The 20,510-nt window shown below is 39.9% G+C and overlaps 1 protein-coding gene and 1 long non-coding RNA gene across 4 annotated transcripts in view; one reads left to right on the forward strand and one right to left on the reverse strand.

The window, feature by feature from the left end:
- Positions 1-20,510, forward strand: part of UNC80 (unc-80 homolog, NALCN channel complex subunit) — a 208,117-nt gene that overhangs the window by 163,957 nt on the left and 23,650 nt on the right. For all 3 annotated transcript variants that reach the window (XM_068967658.1, XM_068967657.1, XM_068967659.1), the window contains 8 exons: positions 1,953-2,123; positions 5,588-5,680; positions 7,214-7,249; positions 8,691-8,909; positions 15,134-15,334; positions 17,451-17,574; positions 18,500-18,625; positions 19,885-20,008. In XM_068967658.1, the coding sequence (XP_068823759.1) occupies positions 1,953-2,123; positions 5,588-5,680; positions 7,214-7,249; positions 8,691-8,909; positions 15,134-15,334; positions 17,451-17,574; positions 18,500-18,625; positions 19,885-20,008 (1,094 nt within the window). The remainder of the gene's footprint in view (positions 1-1,952; positions 2,124-5,587; positions 5,681-7,213; positions 7,250-8,690; positions 8,910-15,133; positions 15,335-17,450; positions 17,575-18,499; positions 18,626-19,884; positions 20,009-20,510) is intronic.
- On the reverse strand, positions 1,930-13,837 carry LOC138075706 (uncharacterized). The gene is made up of 4 exons (XR_011144650.1): positions 13,797-13,837; positions 8,708-8,886; positions 7,103-7,264; positions 1,930-2,168 (listed from the first exon to the last, which is right to left on the reverse strand). It is a non-coding gene; the product is annotated as an uncharacterized lncRNA (long non-coding RNA).

Here is a 20,510-nt window from a genome sequence, read left to right on the forward strand (position 1 = left end):
GCAGAGATAATAATTCAAATGAATCATGGATAGTTCCCTTTTAATATACATGCTTAAAAATAATTAAGTTGCATTTTTCAAAATGTTCCATTAGTCTGACTTAACCAACTCTTCGACCTTTCCTCCTCCTCCTCAATTATGTAACATTAGGAAACCTCTTCTTTTTAATTTCTCAATGAGATAGTCAATAATTTTTATTTGATATGTAGAATTTTTCCGAGTATGATAAAGTACTCTTTACCTTGTATAGAGTGGTGTACTGGTGAACATTTCATGACTAGATCTCTGTATCTTTGCCAGTTTACCAATATGTAGTAATTGCTAAATGCAAAATACCAGAATGACATCACTGAACATGGTATTGGAAAGAAACGCATACAGTAGGCTTTCCTTTCTTTTTTTTTTTTTTTGGCCCTACCCTGTGGCATATGGGATCTTAGTTCCCTGACCAGGGATCAAACCCTTGCCCTTTGGCAGTGCTGGACTGCCAGGGAAGTCCCAGTAGGCTTTCTTGACTGGTTATTGTTATTTAGCCTTTCCAACACGTCACTGGCTACATGTATTTCAAATGAAATCTTTTACTCTGTGACTTATAATTTTACTTCCCTAAGTTTGTCTTTTGATTAACAGAGCCCTTCATTTTAATGTAGTCCAATGTGTCACCTTTTTCCTATTTTTCAGTTCTTCTGTGTCCTCTTAGGAAACCTTGGCTAACCCAAGGTTACAAATGTGTCCTCTTACAGGCCAGGCGCTTTATTGTCTTTACATTTACATTTAGGTTAACAAGTCACCCGGAATTAATTTTGGTATGGTGTAAAGTAAGGGTCAAAGTTTATTTTTTCTGTAGAGATATATAATAGGCAACAGACCTAGCACCATTTATAGAAAAGACTATTCCCCATCATATTGCAGTGCCATTTTTGTTAAACATCAAATATCTGCAGATTTGTTTTGTATTCCTTATTCTATTTCATGTATCTATTTGTCTATCCTTGAACCAATATTATGCTGATCTTACTTATGATAAGTTTAATCATAAGCCTGACATCTATATGTCTTTTTGTAGTTGTGAAATTTCCATCTTTAACTATAGGAATGCTATTTGCCTTGAAGTCTGTTTTGTCTAACATAGTTACATCAGCATTCTTTTGGTGTTTGCTCTTATTGTAATCTTCAACATTTCTGTATACTTATATTTAACATGTCTCTTAATAGCAAAATACAGCTGAACTTTTTAATGATTCATTCTAGTAAGCAGGCATTTTTCAGACCTGCATCACAATGACTATTTCAGACATGATTCTTGCTGTAAAAATGCTTAAGCTTTAGGAAGCCTGCCTCCTAAAGAAGAGTTTAATCTTGTCTCGAATTTGTTCCAGCTAGAAAATCACTCTTGGCAAATTACTGAATGAAAGTTTTGTTGATGATTTTGTGAGGTTCATTTCTCTATGTCAACTGAATAACTCCACCTATTACCATTCTATTGGGTCGGCCAAAAAGGAAGAGTTTATAGACAAGCCCAAACGAACTTTTTGACCAACTCAATATTATGCTGTCAACCAATTGTATATACATTAACTCTTAAATCCCTTGGACTGTAGCCCATCAGGCTCCTCTGTCTATGGAATTGTCCAGGCAAAATACAGGAGTGGGTTGCCATTTCCTACTCCAGGGGATCTTCCCAACCCAGGGATTAAACCTGTGTCTCTTATGTCTCCTGCACTGGCAGGCAGATTCTTTACCACTAGCGCCACCTGGGAAACCCATTGGGTGCTTAATTCATTAATTAGTGTTAGTCAATATTTCCAGCAGCTTTAATTACTCTTGACATGGATGGAGTGGGAAGAGGACTCAGATTTTTTTCATCTCTCTAGAGGCTTCTCATTTCTCCATGCTCCAAAATATTAGATAGGATATAAAATGTGATTTGGTTTTCTTTCTGTTGATTGAAGTCTTCAGATGCTGATGGTCTTGGAAGCTTTAGTGCCATGTTACCTACAAAAGCTGAAGAGGCAGACGTCACAGGTGGAGACGGTACCTGCTGCCCGAGAGGAGATTGCCGCCATGGCTGCTCTTGCAACCTCCCTGCAGGCCCTTTTGTACAGCGTGGAGGTCCTCACCAGGTAATCCCATCGGCAGAAATGTCCACAGCCATAAACAACATGTATCTACCACAAAGAGGAAGAAAAAAAAAGTGATGGCTAAAATCTCTAAGTTTTTACCCAAACTTGGGAGTTTCCCAGGTGGCTCAGTGGTAAAGAATCTGCCCAACAAACAGGAGACTTGGGTTTGATCCCTGGGTTGGGAAGATCCCCTGGAGGAGGAAATGGCAACCCACTCCAGTATTCTTGCCTGGGAAATTCCTTGAAAAGAGGAGCCTGGTGGACTACAGTCCACAGGGTCACAAAGAGTCAGACACAACTTAGCGACTGAGCGTGTACCCAAACTCAGCCCTTAATGGCTGAAACTGCAAACATTCCCTGAGTTGTTTGGATAAATAGTGCTAAGTACTCTGAATAATAATAATATTAATGATAATAATAATTAGTAGTAGTATTGTTACTGCTAAACACACACTTGCACATAGTTTGCTGAGCTTCTCTGGCAGTTTTAACCCAGTAGTAAACAAATCTTTCATAAAAGGGCTAATTTAGTGAATGTGAAAATGTGATCCACATTTTTATTAGCTCTTATTTTATGAAACATGAAATGTCACCAATTTCAACTAAGTGTTTATATTGTTTTCCTATTTTTAAAGAGTTGGGGTTTTCTCCCTATAATGTCAGAAGCTACATAACAGACACAAACTACAAAATTTTATTCTAATGCTTCAATTGGTAGATTCTCCATTGGACAAGACTCATTATTGCTGAGAGAGGGGACTGAGGGATTTGGGAATGGAAAGGTCAGTTGACGCCAGGGTTCATCCTAAGCAGAGTTCCAAGAATTTAGTCCTGTCGTAAGATTCTTGGGTGCAGAAACAGAAGAACTGGGTGGCCCTGGGCCCAGGGAAGGGCTGGGCTGATGAGGCCTGGGTGGAGTTTGGGGTAGTAGGGGAGGAGGGATGTCTGTGTACAAAAGATAAGGTGAGTGGGAATGGTAGATGCAGAAAACTACGTAGTGACTGGCTTCCCTTTTCCATTTTCATCTACAATTAGCTGGAAGGAGATGTTCCTCCCCAGGGGTGGAGGTGGGGAAGCCTTCTTTCTGCATTGGTGTCTTTGTTCCTTCATCCCATTTGACCATATCATTAGCCTAAAATTCTGAGATTTACTCCCATCAAAGGTACCAACTTTTTCAGCCCCATCTTGTTCAATCAGTGGGGGGACTCGCTGAAATCTCTGTCACTTCCAACAGCAAGTGAGAAGGGGCGTGAGGTTGTCATTCATTAAGTTCAATCTGTATTTAGTTCCCAATCTTGCCCTACATTGCCAGCCTAGAGAAGAAGAATACAGCCCAAAGTCTTGGGTAGATTATCTGTTGAAATGCCCACATGCATCTAAACTGAGGAAATGGGAAGCTATGAAACAGGGACCCATGACAAATTGCCTCATCCCATGAGAAACAGTCCCCAGTGCTTTGATGATGGTTTTCTGAAAGTCCAAGGAGAAAGAACATCCCAAGGAAAAATACATGACTTACACTCTTCCTTCTGCACCTACCTGGGTATGTCATGAGTGCCTTCTTGAGACTAGAGGAAAGAGCAGTCAATTTCCCCAAGTGCCACTTGATTCTTGTTCTTCATAATACCCAATGATGCTTTCTATTCCTTTTTATAAGTATAAGTCAATTAACTTATCCAAAATTGACTTAACCAAAATTCCACAAAGAATTATGGATGGAGCTCTGATATTTAAAATCCCATGGTCTTAAATATTCCAGTGTACTTAATATTCTTTTGATGAAGTGGAAGACTAGCCTCACTAGTTATTCACTAGTTATTCACAACTAAACTGGCCTCATTGTTTTTACAGAAAGCAAATATTTAATAAGAAGGATACCATTTCACTTTCACAGTCTTAATTTATGTAGCTCATGAAAAAACAACAGTTCTATAGATAGTAACACATAAACAAGTGTATTACAAGTGTATCAGTGTTAGTTTTCCATTGTTGCATAACATGTTACCACGAACTCAGAGGCTTAAGACAGATAATATCACATGGCATGGTTCTGTAGGTCAGAAACCTGGGGCAAACTCAGCTGATTATTCTGCTTAGGGTCTCCCAAGGCCAAAATCAAGATGTCAGTTAGTCTGACCTCTTATTGGAAGGTTCTGGGGGAAAATCCATTTCTAAGCTCATTAAGGTTTTTGGCAGAATCCAGCAGGCAGCTTTGGGTTGGAGGTCCCTTTTCCTTTCTGACCTCAGCCAGGGGCCACTCTCTGCTTATAAGACACTGATTTCCCTTCTCACCCAGAACCTCCAATTCTCCAGCCAACAATGGTGCCCTTGAGTCCTTCTTAGGCTTCAAATCTCTCTGCCCCTAGCCAGAGAAAACTTTCTGCCTTTTAAGTACTGGCGTGTGACTCAGTGTAACAAATCTGCCTGCCATGCTGGAGACACAGGAAACACAGGTTCAGTTCCTGGGTTAGAAGATCCCTTGGAGGAGAACATGGCGACCCACATCAGTATTTTTGCCTGGAGGATCCCATGGACAGAGGAGCCTGGCGGGGTACAGTCCATGGGGTTGTAAAGAGTTGGACATGACTAAGCATGCACGGTAAGATTAGGTCTACGCAGATCATCCCCCTCTTGCCATATAATGTACCGGAACCATGAGAGTAACACCAGGCAGGAGGAAGGTCTTGGGGCCAGCTTTAAATTCTGCCCACTATAGCAAAGGCACAGAAAGAGACAGTCTGGTGTTATCATTAACGGTCCAGTCACCAACCACAACCAGCATATAGAAACTGAGCATAATAAAAGCAAACCTTAAAGAGTTTATATAAGCAATTGCTTTAAAAAGCCTTATCTTCCCTTCCATGTCACAAATGACACAAAGGCAGTTAACCTAAAACTCAGAGAAGATATAAAACAAGAGATGATTCTTTTCTATTTCGTAGCATCAAAATTACTGACTTAAATAGATATTCATTTACTCATGTCCCTGGGTAGTCTTAGGTGTAATTTTCACTGGAAAGGTTCACCTTCTCTGATAGTTTTGCAGAAAAATTGAGTGGTTGATTATGGAGTAGGTGGCCTAAATGATATGTGCATTCTTTTTTTTTTTTCTTACTGTCTAGAATGGCTAGCTTCCTGGTACCTGTAGATTTGAAAAATGAATTCTTAACTTTCACTTCATCAAAACAGACTTATAAGTCTGATTTCATAAATGTCTGGTTTGGAGTCCTAGTTCCTTACTCAGGACCAAGAAACAAAAGACCTTAAATCTCATTGACAGACCCTTGGGAATCAGTATTCCCTTTTAAGTGCCTCCCAGAACAAAGAGAGCACCAGAGTGTGACAGCAAAGCCCAAAGTCTTTATAAGACTCTAAAACTGACTTAAAACATGCATGAGCTGCAATAACCTGAGGATTTCATAAGTGTCTCCACTTGTGTTGTTTTGTTACTGTCATTGTTGCAGGCCCATGACGGCCCCCCAGATGAGCAGGTGTGACCAAGGTCATAAAGGGGCCACCACAGCCAACCACACCATGTCCTCTGGGGTGAATACCAGGTAATCCCCCGGCCCCATGCTCCTGTGGTCTCTCAATTTCACACAACCTGAATCTCAGCCATTGGGAATGAAACGAATCCTGAAACTAGTCAATACTGAGGGTGACATTCTCCAAAGAAAAGAACAGAAGGTGAGAGTTTAGAGTTACAAGAAAATACTGAGGCCATTTTTTAAAAATGTCACCTTCATAAATGAAGAGAAATAAGACATCTTTTAAAAATGGCGTTCCTTTGTCTGTGTGAACATGCAAGATGTTCTCTGCCTCCTGGGTGGTCTTTGAACTATTCCACTGTTGTTTCATTTGCCTTTTTGTTGGACACAGATGAAACAATAATAACCAAGAGGTGGTTTCTCATTCCAGGGCAGTTGTGCAGAGTCAACTTTCTTTCATGTGGACAGATTTTCAGCAGACCTTTCATCCAAACTTTGACTTAGGTCCCTACATGATGGTTTCATGGTTGTTGACTTAATCATCTTCCTTGTTTTAGTGTAACTCAAGATACTGGCTGGACTAGTTAATACTTTACCTGCTTCATTCTGCATAGGTTAACCTCTAAATACCCTGAGGCAGAAAGAAATGTTCAATTAGCTTCTTCCTTCAAGGAAGAATTTAAGACAGGGCAAATCTAAAATCAGCTTGAGAGAAAGTTCTCTTTTCCCAGTGTGGACTAGTTAGCAAAATAATCATAAGGAAAAAAGAAATAATTGTCTAGTCTCTCTGAAGCACATTTTAAAGTGTGTATCATTACTTATGTAAATTCCCTGCTCATCATATATTTACGCTAAAAATGAAATAGATTTCAAACTAGTGTTGACTCAGGTCTCAGCGTCTCACATTAACTAAAAATGATTCTTTGGGTTTTGAGTAATGAGTTTAAGTGATTCTTAGGGGTTTCTCTCCCTGGAGAAAGCCATGGAACCCACTCCAGTATCCTTGCCTGGAGAATCCCCATGGACAGAGGAGCCTGACAGGCTACAGTCCATGGGGTTGCAGAGGGTCAGACATGACTGAGCAACTAAGCACAGGGGTTTCTCTAAGCATACTGAGCTATGTTCAACTAGGCTCGATGCAAGGCACACAGAGAAAGAGGGCTTCTAAAGTCCTATTGCCAATCACTCATAAAAGGAGAAGTCTCTAGAACCGAAAGGAAGTCAGCCATGATTTTCCCTCTGGTCCCCCTAAGATATAGCACATGATGTTAAAATTGTAAGTAGATTCACCTTACCTTTAAAGTTTAAAAATTTCCCTCATGAGACCGCATTCCATGAGTTTGGGTGTGTTTTTACAATATTTGTCTTTCTACAAATTATCTGGCAATGGAACAGCTTTCCTGGCAACTATTATTGTAGTATCTGTGATAGCTGAATGACAGATCAAGATTTTCTACTTTAGAATTAGTATATGTGTTATGGTGAGCTTACCAAAACGTGTAGCTTCAAGGGCTTCTCATGAGGAAAGGTCTTTAAGAGGACCCACCACAGGGCCCCTGTTCTCGCTCTGATAGTGACTCAGACTGTTTTTCTGACTCTCAGGTACCAGGAACAAGGCGCCAAACTGCACTTCATCAGGTACAGAAAGACAACCTAACGTTTTTAAAAAAAAAGATAAGCACCTTTAATATTTTGGAAAGCATCTACCAACTGTTTATTTTTACCCAAGCAGACATAATCACATAATTATATGTGACTGGATTGTCTTCTGCTCTGCTCTTTTTGAAACCTGCCTTTTTTTATTCAACACTATGTTACACCCATCTTTCAAAGCCAGTATATGTAGAGCCTTACCTTCATGTGTAATGGTTGGATATGTCTGATTATAAATATGCACTAATTTGTTACTCAACCTCTATTTGTGGGCTATTTAAGCTGTTTCCAATAGTTTACAATTATAAGCAACCATGTAATGGCTAGATCCCATTGGGCAATTTCTTATTATTTGACTGTCTTACCAAATGGCCTTTGGCTTCTCCAGGACATTGCCTTTGTTCACACTTCTTTCTTTTGGGAGGGAAGTTCTTTCTCATTTGCTTAATAGTTATTATGTCTTTTAAAAAGCTTTTCCTACATGATAAAAGTAAAATTCACAACCCATTAAAGCATATCTTTCATCCTAGATTGCCCAATTAAATCAAGGAAAGCCTCACAACACTTGAGGGTAGTGAGTTTTAAACTTTTTTAACCATGAGCCACATTAAGTAATACATTTTTAAAAATCATGAATTAAAATATACTTTGGAGGGTAGAATCGCCTATATATTTTTTATTTTTTCATTTAATTTTTTATTTCATTTTTTACTCTTTAAAAATTTTATTTATTTTAATTGGAGAATATTAATTATTGTGTTGGTTTCTGCCATACATCAACATGAATCAGCCATGTCCCCTCCCTCTTGAGCCTACCTCCCACCTCTCACTCCATCCCAGCCCTCTAGGAAGACAGCTCTAATTTTGTACTAGTTAATAATTCTATCTTCTTGTGATGATTTGCCTTGTAAGCTGGGTTATGGGTCCATCGGGTTTCATTTCATTCTTGTGTGACATCCTAATTCCGCATAAATCCTCAGGAAGTGACTAAGGTAAAGTCGCTACAGTTTGGGGTGATAGTCTCTTCTAGAATGATGGACTTTCTTTATTTTTCCAATGAGTTTCTCCTTGGCCCTGCCCTGCTGCTTCATTACCTTGGATATAATATAAGGCAGGAGTCCCCAACCTCTGGGATCTAATGCCTGATGATCTGAGGTGAAGCTGATGTAATAATAATAGAAATAAAGTACACAATAAATGCAGTGTGCCCGAATCATACCCAAACCATTCCCTTCCCACCCTGACTGTGGAAAAATTGCCTTCCATGAAACCGGATCCTGGTGCCAAAATGTTTGGGGACCACATCATGTTTTTCTTCTACATGATACCCTTCTTTCACAGCTGCCCACCACACACACCTTTCCAGACCCCCAGTTAATAATTTTTATTGCCATAATTTTTAATAATAATTTTATAATTTCCCCAGAGAAAACCTGCACTTACTGGAGGAAGGGCAGGGCCTTCCCAGGGAGGAACTGGATGAACGGATCGCTCGGGAGGAGTTCAGGCGGCCTCGGGAGTCTCTGCTGAACATCTGCACAGAGTTCTACAAGCACTGCGGGCCCAGGCTGAAGATCTTGCAAAACCTGGCTGGCGAGCCACGGGTCACTGCCTTGGAGCTGCTGGATGTGAAGTCTCACATGAGGTACCATCCTCCCTTTCTCTCCCCTGAGTGTGCACACAGCCAGGGCAGGTGAGGGGTGGGGGGCAGTGTGCAGGGTGATTGAGATGGGGCAGGGTCAAAACTTGTAACTGGTTGAAATTGATTGGTTTCCTGTGGTTTGGATACATGACAGATGGAGCCCTCTGGGAAAATGGATGTCAAATCCATGGAAAAGGATCTTGGGATGGACAGGGGGAGATATTCTTAAAGTCAGAAAAGCCCCAGTCAATATTTGCTCCTCAATAAGAGAATGAAAGGAACTTGTGTCACCTGAGTTCTTATGGAAGTAACATTCTTCCAAGTACTCTTTACTGCCCCAATTCTAATTTTTCATAAGAATCCAGTGTCTTCTGTCTCTTATATTGCATGAAAAGTGCACAAATGCTTTCTGCTCCAGGACTTGCTCTGCTCCTACAATATCTGAGGACTCAGTGACTGGCCTCCAGGGAAGGAGCAGTTTTAACTTAGAATCACACGTTGGTTCAGTCTGAGATTCCTTTTATACACATTATGCATGATAGCCTTCCAGTATTTCAAAAATATCCTGGTAAAAATTCTGCACTAGTTGAGGCCAGTCATCATATAAAAATTTGTACTCCTGGAGTATCAGAGAGAGACTCCAGAATTACATCTCTGTGCACTCATATTTCCTTCTTCCTAGGGAAATGTCATTTTACTTGTTACTCAGACTATAAAGCCTGTGTCTGTATTTTCAGGTTCTTTAAAGGCACATGATTCCAGGGGATCTTCTGTTTTGATTTATAACAGTTTGTAAAGGATTATAACAATTCCTGGAAAGGAAAATTCCATGGGTAACTGAATATTCCCTTGAAGAGTTTAGTAGATCTATAAAGCTAAAGGTAGGCTTAGGTTCTAGCCTTTCAGAAATAACATTGCAATTTGGCAAAACACACCAATTTCCTGATTATTGCCTCATTTTGCCCCTAAAATTATCCCTTGGAAAGTTTAGAAAGTACTAAGTGAGGGAAAATGAGAAATGTAAGAAGAACACAGGCTCTTTCTCCTCCAGACAGATTTCACACTCTCTGAGTTGTTGGCGCACACCCAGAACTCCATAGCATCACATGTGTTCACACTCCCCACTGTGCTGTGATGGGAAGAGCTTATTTTACACTGAGAATTTCAGTTCCAACACTGGGAAAGGGGAGGAAAGTTTGAGGTGTTAAGCTCCTGTTGCCATAGTAACTCAGGGCTTCAGTCACGCTCTCTCTGCTCTTTTCCTACTGATCATGGCTTGTTGTTCGGTCACTAAGTCGTTTCCAACTCTTGTGACCCCATGGACTGTAGCACCCAGTCTTCCCTGTCCTTCACTATCTCTCAGAGTTTGCTCAAACTCATGTCCTTTGAGTCAGTGAGCCATCTCTCATCCTCCATCATCCTTTTCTCCTCCTCCCTTCAATCTTTCCTAGCATCAGGGTCTTTTCCAATAAGTCAGCTCTTCTCATTAGGTGGCCAAAGTATTGGGGTTTCAGCAACAGTCCTTCCAGTGAATAACCAGGGTTGATTTCCTTTAGGATTGACTGGTTTGATCTCCTTGCTGTCCAAGGGACTCTCAAGAGTCTTCTTCAGCACCACAGTTCGAAGTCATAAATTCTTTGGCACTCAGCTTTCTTAATGGTCCGACTCTCATATCCCATATATGACTGCTGGAAAAACCATAGCTTTGACTATATGGACCTTTGTTAGCAAAGTGATATCTCTGCTTTCTAATATGCTGTCTAGCTTTGTCATAGCTTTTGTTCCAAGGAGTAAGCGTCTTTTACTATTGTGGCTACAGTCACCGTCCACAGTGATTGTGGAGCCCAAGAAAATAAAATCTGTCACTGTTTCTACTTTTTCCCCATCTATGTGCCATGAAGTGATCATGGCTAGCTGTCCTAAGTTATCCCACGTCACATTTCCAGAGTCAGAGACACGCTACTACCAACAGACATTTTGTGGGAAAAGATTCCTAAAAGATAGGAGAGTGAATGAAGAAAGAGAGGAGAGAGACCAAGTTGGAGAGAGAGTTATAACAATGAATTAGTAACTGTCCTGTGACTTGAGGGTCTGTATCTGCAATCCTTAAGGCATTTGCAAGGAGAGGAGCTCATAAGTCAGAGAGGCATGGAGCTCCCTCTAGAGGTCAAACCCTGTTAAAGATTAAATCAGCTCTAGAAGGGCAAACTCTTAGCTCCATGCCTGGCACAGACCTAGGGATCAATAGATACCAATGCTAATAAGAAAGATCCAAACACTATCCTAGACACTGGGATGTAAAATAAACCCCTTGTCTTAACAGGATTACAGTCCAATACTGAGACACACGTAAGAATATAGAATGCTGTGTTGCAAATACTGTCTATCACGTGTGTTTAGTTTACTATTGTACCAAGTACTTGAGGCAACTTAGAAAATCGTATGATGCAAAAGAATGCAATTTACAAATTAGAGAGTCAGAGCAATGTGAAAAATTAGCAGGGAAATAATTTTTTTAACATGGGAAATCTATGATTTTATCATATTAGATGCTACTCATGAGCTATAAATTTGACTTTGTGCTATCAATAGGGAGACAGGGCCAATCGTAAAATCATAGTTTCAATAAGATAAAAACAACCAATTTCTTGGTAAAACATCACCTTTTCAAATATGAAGAACAAGAAGTATCTCTTGGTTGATGTATGTTAAAAGGAAAGAGTAGTGTGACAGACACCATCCTCAACAACATCCCATGGTAGATAAAGGACCATTTTCCTGGGACTGGATGCCTGTCAGTGCTGAAAGTTGCATAATGTCTTAATGCAGTTCAACAAGAGTCAACTGTATGGAGCCAGCATAAGGTCATTCTGCTGCTAAGTTGCTTCAGTCGTGTCCGACTCTGTGCGACCCCATAGACGGAAGCCCACCAGGCTCCCCCGTCCCTGGGATTCTCCAGGCAAGAACACTGGAGTGGGCTGCCATTTCCTTCTCCAATGCAGGAAAGTGAAAAGTAAAAGTGAAGTCACTCAGTCGTGTCCGACTCTTAGCGACCCCATGGCCTGCAGCCCACCAAGCTCCTCTGTCCATGGGATTTTCCAGGCAAGAGTACTGGAGTGGGGTGCCATTGCCTTCTAGGGCACCATCATTTCATGGCCTGAATCTAGAGAAATGTGAGCAAAAGTTTTACTAGCAGGGAATATGCGCTCTATTCATGCAATTTCGCGTAACAAACTTCCAATAAAAATGGACCTTCGTTGTTCTCCGGCCAGAGTTTACTAAGTAGTGACAGTTCATATGCTTTGACCTTACACCAAGCAAAGGATATAATGAAGGTCTTCTTTTATAAATAAAGTATACATTTGGATATATGTGTAAGTCAGAGCTCAATATATACATTCTGGAATTGAGGACATATAGGTAGTACATAAACTCATAAGAATGGATAGTATCAACCAAGGAGAGAGAGTTGATTTAAAGCAAAAAAGACATGGGATGATATAAAAGAGGATATATTTGCAAGAAGTACTTGATTTGAATCAGAGTCAAGAGGAGTGTTGAGACGATCTGTACCCCTGCATTTGCAGAATATATGATTGATTACAAGGCTCTCAAGAAAAAGATTCTTGATTGGATAGTTTCTACCCCAAGAGAAGTTATTGCCTCATTTTCCCAAACCAAAGCTACTTAAGCAGTGGAACAGAGAGCAGTAAGCTCTGCAAATGCATTTTCCCTCTCTCTCACTCTACTTCCTCCCCTCGCCTGCCCCCTTTCTCCAACTTTCCGTTTCTCTCCCTCCTTCTCTATCTTAGGTTCTCAAGGTTATTCATGCAATAGTACAGCAAAGCCTGTATTAAAGGAAATTTTTGTTTTATGCTGAAACATATTCATGTTGTAACATGCCCAGGGATGAGCATTTTGGGGGGGGGGGCTCCAAAATCACTACAGATGGTGACTACAGCCATGAAATTAAAAGACACTTACTCCTTGGAAGGAAAGTTATGACCAACCTAGATAGCATATTCAAAAGCAGAGACATTACTTTGCCAACAAAGGTCCGTCTAGTCAAAGCTATGGTTTTACCAGTAGTCACGTATGGGTGTGAGAGTTGGACCATAAAGGAAGCTGAGTGCCGAAGAATTGATGCTTTTGAACTGTGGTGTTGGAAAAGACTCTTGAGAATCCCCTGGACTGCAAGGAGATCCAACCAGTCAATCCTAAAGGAAATTAGTCCTGAATATTCATTGGAAGGGCTGATGCTGAAGCTGAAACTCCAATACTTTAGCTACCTGATTTGAAGAACTGACTCCTTGGAAAAGACTCTGATGTTGGGAAAGATTAAAGGCAGGAGGAGAAGGATACAACAGAGGATGAGATGGTTGGATGGCATCACCGACTCTATGGACGTGAGTTTGAGTAAGCTCCGGGAGTTGGTGATTGACAAGGAAGCCTGGTGTGCTGCAGTCCATGGGGTTGCAAACAGCTGGACATGACTGAGGAACTAAACTGAACAGGGATGAGGGAAATTCAGTAAATAATCCATTAAATGACTCAAATTCAACTCTAAGCATTGTGTTCAAGTTTGGAATTGAGCAGTATTTTCTCTTCCATTTCTTAAGTTTGCATACAAAATAATGCTTCCCGGGTGGCTCAGATGGTCAACAATCTACCTGCCAATGCGGGAGGCCTGGGTTCAAACCCTGGGTCAGGATGACCCCCTGGAGAAGGGAATGGCAACTCGCTCCAGTATTCTTACCTGGGAAATTCCCATGGACATAGGATCCTGGCGGCTACAGCTCATGGGGTCACAAAGAGCTGGACATGACCGAGCAAACAAAATACACAAAATAATAAGGGAAAGGAAATGCATGTATATTGATATACCCTTACCTGTCTGTCAAACAACCTGAAAAGCAAAGAATTATTTTCTGCATGGCGCATCTGTGAGAAGGAGATAAACAAAAGAATGTGAAGGCTGTTTAAGATAATTTCTTTAAAACACTCACACTCACACATAATTCCCAGAAGGACAATGTGTACATTCAGTCTGGAGAGAGGATGAGTGGGAATGATAGTGTTTCCAGGGATGTATGGTTAGACTGAACTCATGCTTCCAGCTGAGGTCTCATAGGAAAAATTTGAGAGAATTTGGGAATCTAAATATGAGGAGAGCTTTTCACAGTATGGACCTCCAAAGATGGAATGAGCTGCCTTGTGGAACAGTGATAAATCCTCCATCCCTGGCACTAGTCAAATGGATACAATTGTGGAGCACTCCATGTTTTGAAGGCAAGGGCTTAGCTCTGATTCCTATACCAGAGTGCCTATCAGAATCACCTAGGGCGTTGTTAAACTATAGATCTTTTAAGCATTTGTTCTGTCTCTCTTGGAGTAATCATATGTAAAATAGATGACCAGTGCAAGTTTGATGCCTGAAGCAGGAATACCCAAAGCTGGTGCTCTGGGACAACCCAGAGGGATAGGATGGAGAGGGAGGTGGGAGAGGGGGTTCAAAATGAGGGGGACACATGTGTAGCCATGGCTGATTCATATTGATGTATGGCAAAAACCCATCACAGTATTGTTAAAGTTATCCTCCAATTAAATAAATTTTTAAAAAGGAAGCTTCTTATTAACATGTTATAGTTAATATATGAATAAAAGAATGATACAGTACTACCATTGTACTACTTCTGATGAGTTAATGAATCTGTGTAGTGATCGCTGGTGCCCACTGACATTATCGAGTGACAACTAGGAATCACGTGCCTCCTGATGAAAGTACACATTGCCTGTGAAGGACACATACCAGGAAGTCAAGATCTAATCTGATCTAGCTCCTGGATAACAATTGAATTAAATACAAGAGAAGTAGGATCAATTAAATGACACCATGGAGACTCGGTCAGGAAAATCCAGTATGTGGGAAATGCTACAGGACAAAAAGCTAAATTCTCCCACAAATAAATTACTGAATGTCCAAAAAAGAGTAGAAGAGGGGTAACTGACAAATAGGAAAGGCTTCAGAGACATATATAGGTCTAATTTTGCCCAGATTTTTTTTTTAATGTTTATTTACATAGTATAAGAAAATGTGCTAGAATGTTCGTAGCTCAAGGAGTTAGTGTATTGGAAGGAGGGTGATTAGCATGATGCTGTGTGAGGAAAATTCCCATGGTTGGTGGCATTCTAAGCTTATTCTTTAAGTGCAAAACAAAATATTTTAGGTTGGCAGAAATCGCACACTCCCTCCTGAAGCTGGCACCGTACGACACCCAGACCATGGAGAGCCGTGGGCTTCGTCGCTACATCATGGAAATGCTCCCCATCACCGACTGGAGCGCTGAGGCAGTGAGGCCAGCCCTTATCCTCATTTTAAAGAGACTGGATAGGATGTTCAACAAAATTCATAAGATGCCTACTTTGAGGTGAGGAGGCCTCCTAATCAACTGCAGGTATTGCAAGCCTCAGATTTCAAGTCTGTCAGTTTTTAAGGTGGTGGATCAATCCAGAGTTGAAGGAATGGCTCAAAAGTGTTCTGTTGGTTATATGTGCAGAGTTAATCAGGATATGAATGCATAAGTAGCCGGGTCTGTATTTCTGAGGAAATAACATATTCTTCAAAAGTATACATCTATCTTGAAAAGCAATTTATTTCTTAGCTATCATATTCCTTATCTGACACACTTAAAAAAGTTCAATGTGTATCCTTCAATTCCTTTTCAAATAAGGCAGGATATGCCTTATAAATTAAACAACTAAGGACAGAAGAAAAATTAACTTGATGTTCAAAAAATACATGTTTAACATAGTATTTTAGGTATCACTTTAGGGAAATGCAAGCTTTACAATAATCAGTAAAGCACCCCCTAAAGAGATCTCAGGGTTGATAACAAATACCTAATTCAGGTGGTACTAAATCAATGTTGTTATCACTTGATCTCCATTCTGGGGCCTGAAGTATCATTTGGTAGCCTCTCTATGAACCCATCTACCTGGAGATCTGAACCCAGTCTGGAAATCTATAACTACAGTGGGCAAACAAATCAATTAAGAAATGCTAATAAACCCAGTAGATTGGAAATTTGAAGTTTCAGTGAGACCATTTTCTGTCCTATTAAACTAAACCCAAATCAATGCAACTCTTGCCCAAGAATTTGTAGCACTTATTGCTCAATGTGCCAGAACTTTTCCAGGTTTTATCCTGTGTTCTTCATTTATGCAGCCATCTGAAGCTGCTGAATTTATTAAAAAGAAATTGAAACATTTTATTCTAGTAACTGTTTGACAGTTTGATCTTATATTCTTTTCTACCATGATGATGGATGCCTATACATGATTTCAAGGTTATTTTAGTAGCATAGAAATGCCTATCCTTAAAGGACTCCTATTTTCTTTAATAGTTCCAATAGAACACTTGTCCCTACTGGCCAATGACCAAAGTTTTATACATCTTACAAAGATGTATAAAAATAACTTTTCATCTAAAGGTGTTAACACCTCCATAGGCTACCTCATTTGTCATATAATTAAATCTGTTATGAAAAATAGCAGCTTCCTAAAAGTAGACTTTTGGATTAATGTGTAGACTTGGTTAATAATAGGCAATTTTCTTGGGGTGCAATGTGTGAATTTGGGGTTGCCTTGGATTAAATTTCTTCAGGTGATCTCAGTTCAAAAAGAGAAATGTTGACTGAACCTGACCTGTGGGTTACTTGTACAACAGGGATGTCAACATATCCCCATGTATGAACATTCCTGTTTTATCATTACAGTGATTTCAATCTGGTAGGCAATGTAAGCTTAGAAAGTATTTCCAGGATAATATTTGGAAATAGCATTGATCTCAGTAAAGCCCAACCTGTTTATTTGGGGGAACCATAGAAATGATTCTTTGGTCCTGAGACAATTACAGACCAGATTGTCTTTTATTTCAGAAAATCTCATGTTCATCTAATTGAGCTATGTATACCAACCATATTTACTACCACAGAAAGTAGTCCCAAAGCATCATTTTTTAGAAGGTCAAGAAAGAACACTTTTAAAATAGACTGTTTTCCTGGAGTGAAGTCACATAAGTCTAATTAGTTATAGTCTGGTGTAAAAGCTTATGAAATCAACTGTAATCTGATTTTTTAAAAAAGCATTATAAAAACACAGCCTATAGTCAGATTACTTCTGTTTTGAGGAATGACTCCTACAGTGGGTTTCCTATAATGGTAATCCCATACCCTTTCTCAAAGCTAAAACCAGGAAACTTGAAAGGCCACTCACTCATCATCTCTGTTTTTTCTTCAATAGATTTTGTCTCATTAGTCGAGTGGGGCAGGAGTGCCTCTGCTGCGTTTTCAGTATCCTCTTCCTTTCCCACTGTGCTCTGTACTTTTGGAACAATATGGGTAAACTTCATCCCTTGTGAAGCACTTTTTTGTCTCGGACACCCATCCTGTCTAAGATGGCATCAGAATCACTGTCTCATTCGCTTGTTTCAGGCAGTCTCCAGAAGGGAGCCACACTGCTAATGGCTCCTCTATTGTATTCCAGGCGACAGGTTGAGTGGGAGCCTGCCAGCAATTTGATTGAAGGGGTTTGTTTGACACTTCAGAGGCAGCCAATCATATCCTTCCTGCCTCACCTTAGGTCACTGATCAATGTCTGTGTCAATCTGGTGAGTAGCCGAGTGGCGATGTTATGAAACTTTACAAAATTTAACTCTGCTATTGACTGCTCTGAGCTGAAGACTTACAGGTCATCCTACCTACCTACATACCCACCCATGAAAACAGACGGCTCAGGTGACACTGAAAATAGTGAGGCACATTTCAAGGTGGCGCGTGGGGAGATCCCTACACAGATGGGATTTTCGTGTGCTGCTTCCCACGTGCTACTTTGACAATTGACCTCTTCAAGTTGCGCTGAGAGTTGAGGGCTGCCAGTTGGAGAGTGGGGTGGTGGGAGACTGTGCAATTGGCTAGAAGTTGAGGTAGTTTTGGGTGGGGGAGTTTAAAGGGCAAAGAGGATTTTTTTTTTAAGTGCAAAATGACACTATGAGTTGGCCAGTCTAGGATTTATGTGAAGAGAAAAAAAAAAACTTCTTTTATCATTTATGTAATATCTAGAGTCTGATCTTGGCAAGGTTTTGTACAATGTGGAAACCATGGTAGAGCATTTCATGAATAGAATCTGCTGCTTAGCTAGTTAAGCAATAAATCTGTAGCTGGAATGCCTAGTGCAAATAGAGCTCTTGCCATCATCATTGTTGTCAGTATTTACTCCATCAAAGAATGTTAACTTCATTCCTTTGAGTCCACAAGTAAGTATGTCCAGTCTCCTGATTAGACTAACTTTTGATTCATCTCTCATTATTTACATAGTTAGTTATAAACAGCATTCTACAAAACCTTGGCTAAATCTGGTGCAATCATTTGATCTGACTCCAGATATTACATGCCTTCAAAAGAAGGCAGCACGAACAGATTGAAAGTAACATGCCCAACCTTCAAATTTTATTATTATAATTGACTGACTCCCTTCCTACCGTTGCATGAAATTGCAATAGTCAAGGCTGGTCATGTGCTCTGTTTGTATTTCAGGTGATGGGAGTGGTAGGACCCTCCAGTGTTGCTGATGGATTACCCCTTCTTCATCTCAGCCCTTATCTCTCACCACCTCTGCCCTTCAGCACAGCTGTTGTCCGGCTTGTAGCATTGCAGATACAGGTGTGACTGCCTTACCTGTTTGTCACGCTCATTACGTTGCTGGTTGAGGCACCAGATCATGGTGTTCTCTTTTATTTTTCTGCGAAGGCTGGGCAAAATCTGTGAAACAGAAGTGTAAACATCTCCAAACTTTTGCAGGTTTGGAGCTTCAGCCCTGAGCTTGATCCTAAAGTTGTGCTTCTGTAATTCTTCTTGAGATCTCAAAAATAGCAGAGTCATTGCAGTCCTGCCACAACCTCAGGAACCACTTCCGTCATTTAAAACATGTGCCAAAACTTTAGGGAAAAAATGGTCCACAGATAATCAGCTCACAATTGTTAATTAAAAGAGTAATATTCAAAGTCTGGTTTTAAATTATTTGCAGAAAGAACTGCAAGAAAAAAAATTTTAAATGTTATTACTAGACTTTGAATATCTTACTTTTCTTTAATGATTGTGGGTTAAATATTATGGGTGTTTTTATCATTTTTCTCTCACTTCTTTTAATTCCTAAAATTAAAATAATCATTTCCAAGCCTCCCCCCACAAAATGTGTAGAATCCCAATTTCCCTGCTTATTTGTTTGTCACCTATTTTAAAGAATAGTAAATCACCAGAAAACTCTGAGACCGATGGAAAGTATACAATTGCTGCAAGTGGATAACTGACCCATTCCTTATCTGACAAACCAAGTTTGATGGTCCATCATCCAGCTAATGGGTAGATTATGGAAAAGAGATTAAGCAAGTGCTGTGGTTACTCTGCAGAAAGGATACAGAGACATCCCTAAAGTGATACATTTTAACAACTTGTATACAGAGATCATTATTTCTTTCTATATTGTCTCTTGCTTTCTGGCTGGAAGAAGGTCTCATACAGGGGTCAGATGACTTTTAAATAATTCCCAAATGGAGCAGGTGGCAAGTTCTCCTTTTCTTCTTTTTCTTTGGTCACTAAAATATTTATTGGTGGATAGACACGTGGAGAAACTGAAGGGGGTAACTGAAGGGGTTTTTTTTGTACTAAATGATAGATATTAAAATTTTTCATTTGATATTCAAAATATTACTGTTTTTTAGGTATATAGTTCTCAATTATATCAAGCAAATGGTAAAGTATCTATTTTGGGTGAATCTTGTATGCTGCACAGATGACAACTGAACTCCTAGTTTGCAGGTGCAGCCAGCAGGGAGTCCCTGTCTCCACCATGCTGTGTAAGAACAAACAGACTGAATGGGTGAGGGGGTCAATTAATCTTTTTTTCTATTATTGCTGCACAGGCTTTAAAAGAAGATTTCCCTTTAAGCCATGTGATCTCCCCATTCACCAATCAAGAGCGAAGGGAGGGGATGCTTTTAAATCTGCTCATCCCATTTGTGCTCACAGTAGGATCTGGAAGCAAAGGTCTGATTAATTTAACTAAAAGAAATTTATTATTGTTACTGTGTTTTCTTAAGTATCAGGCTGTTATATCTTCCTTTTCCCATGGAGACCATCATTAAACTCGATCTGAATAATTTTAACATATATCTTAGGATATGCAGTTTTCTTTCTATTCAATTTAGCTGCCCTTGGTCAAGACTTTCTGTGCTCCACTTCTTAGAAGACATATGCTATTTAACATCATTTCACAATAGCAAAAATCAAAAGAGCATTGTTTCAATTATGAAAATGGGACTACCTGAAGTACAGTGTGATATGAATTGACAGATAAATGGACTTGATAACCTATGGACACTAGGTTTAGCATAAATCCTGCCATTGTCATTAAATTTCAATATGTTTTCATTACTCTTTCTTTTGGGGGGATTTTTTTCTTTTAGGAAAAGTTTATCTCAAATGTAAAGGCAGTGTGTTATGAGTATTTGAACAGAAAAAAAAAAAAGAAAGATTGAAATGGTAAGCA

This window comes from Capricornis sumatraensis, chromosome 3 (genome assembly GCF_032405125.1).
Source record: "Capricornis sumatraensis isolate serow.1 chromosome 3, serow.2, whole genome shotgun sequence".
Classification (NCBI taxonomy): Eukaryota; Metazoa; Chordata; class Mammalia; order Artiodactyla; family Bovidae; genus Capricornis; species Capricornis sumatraensis.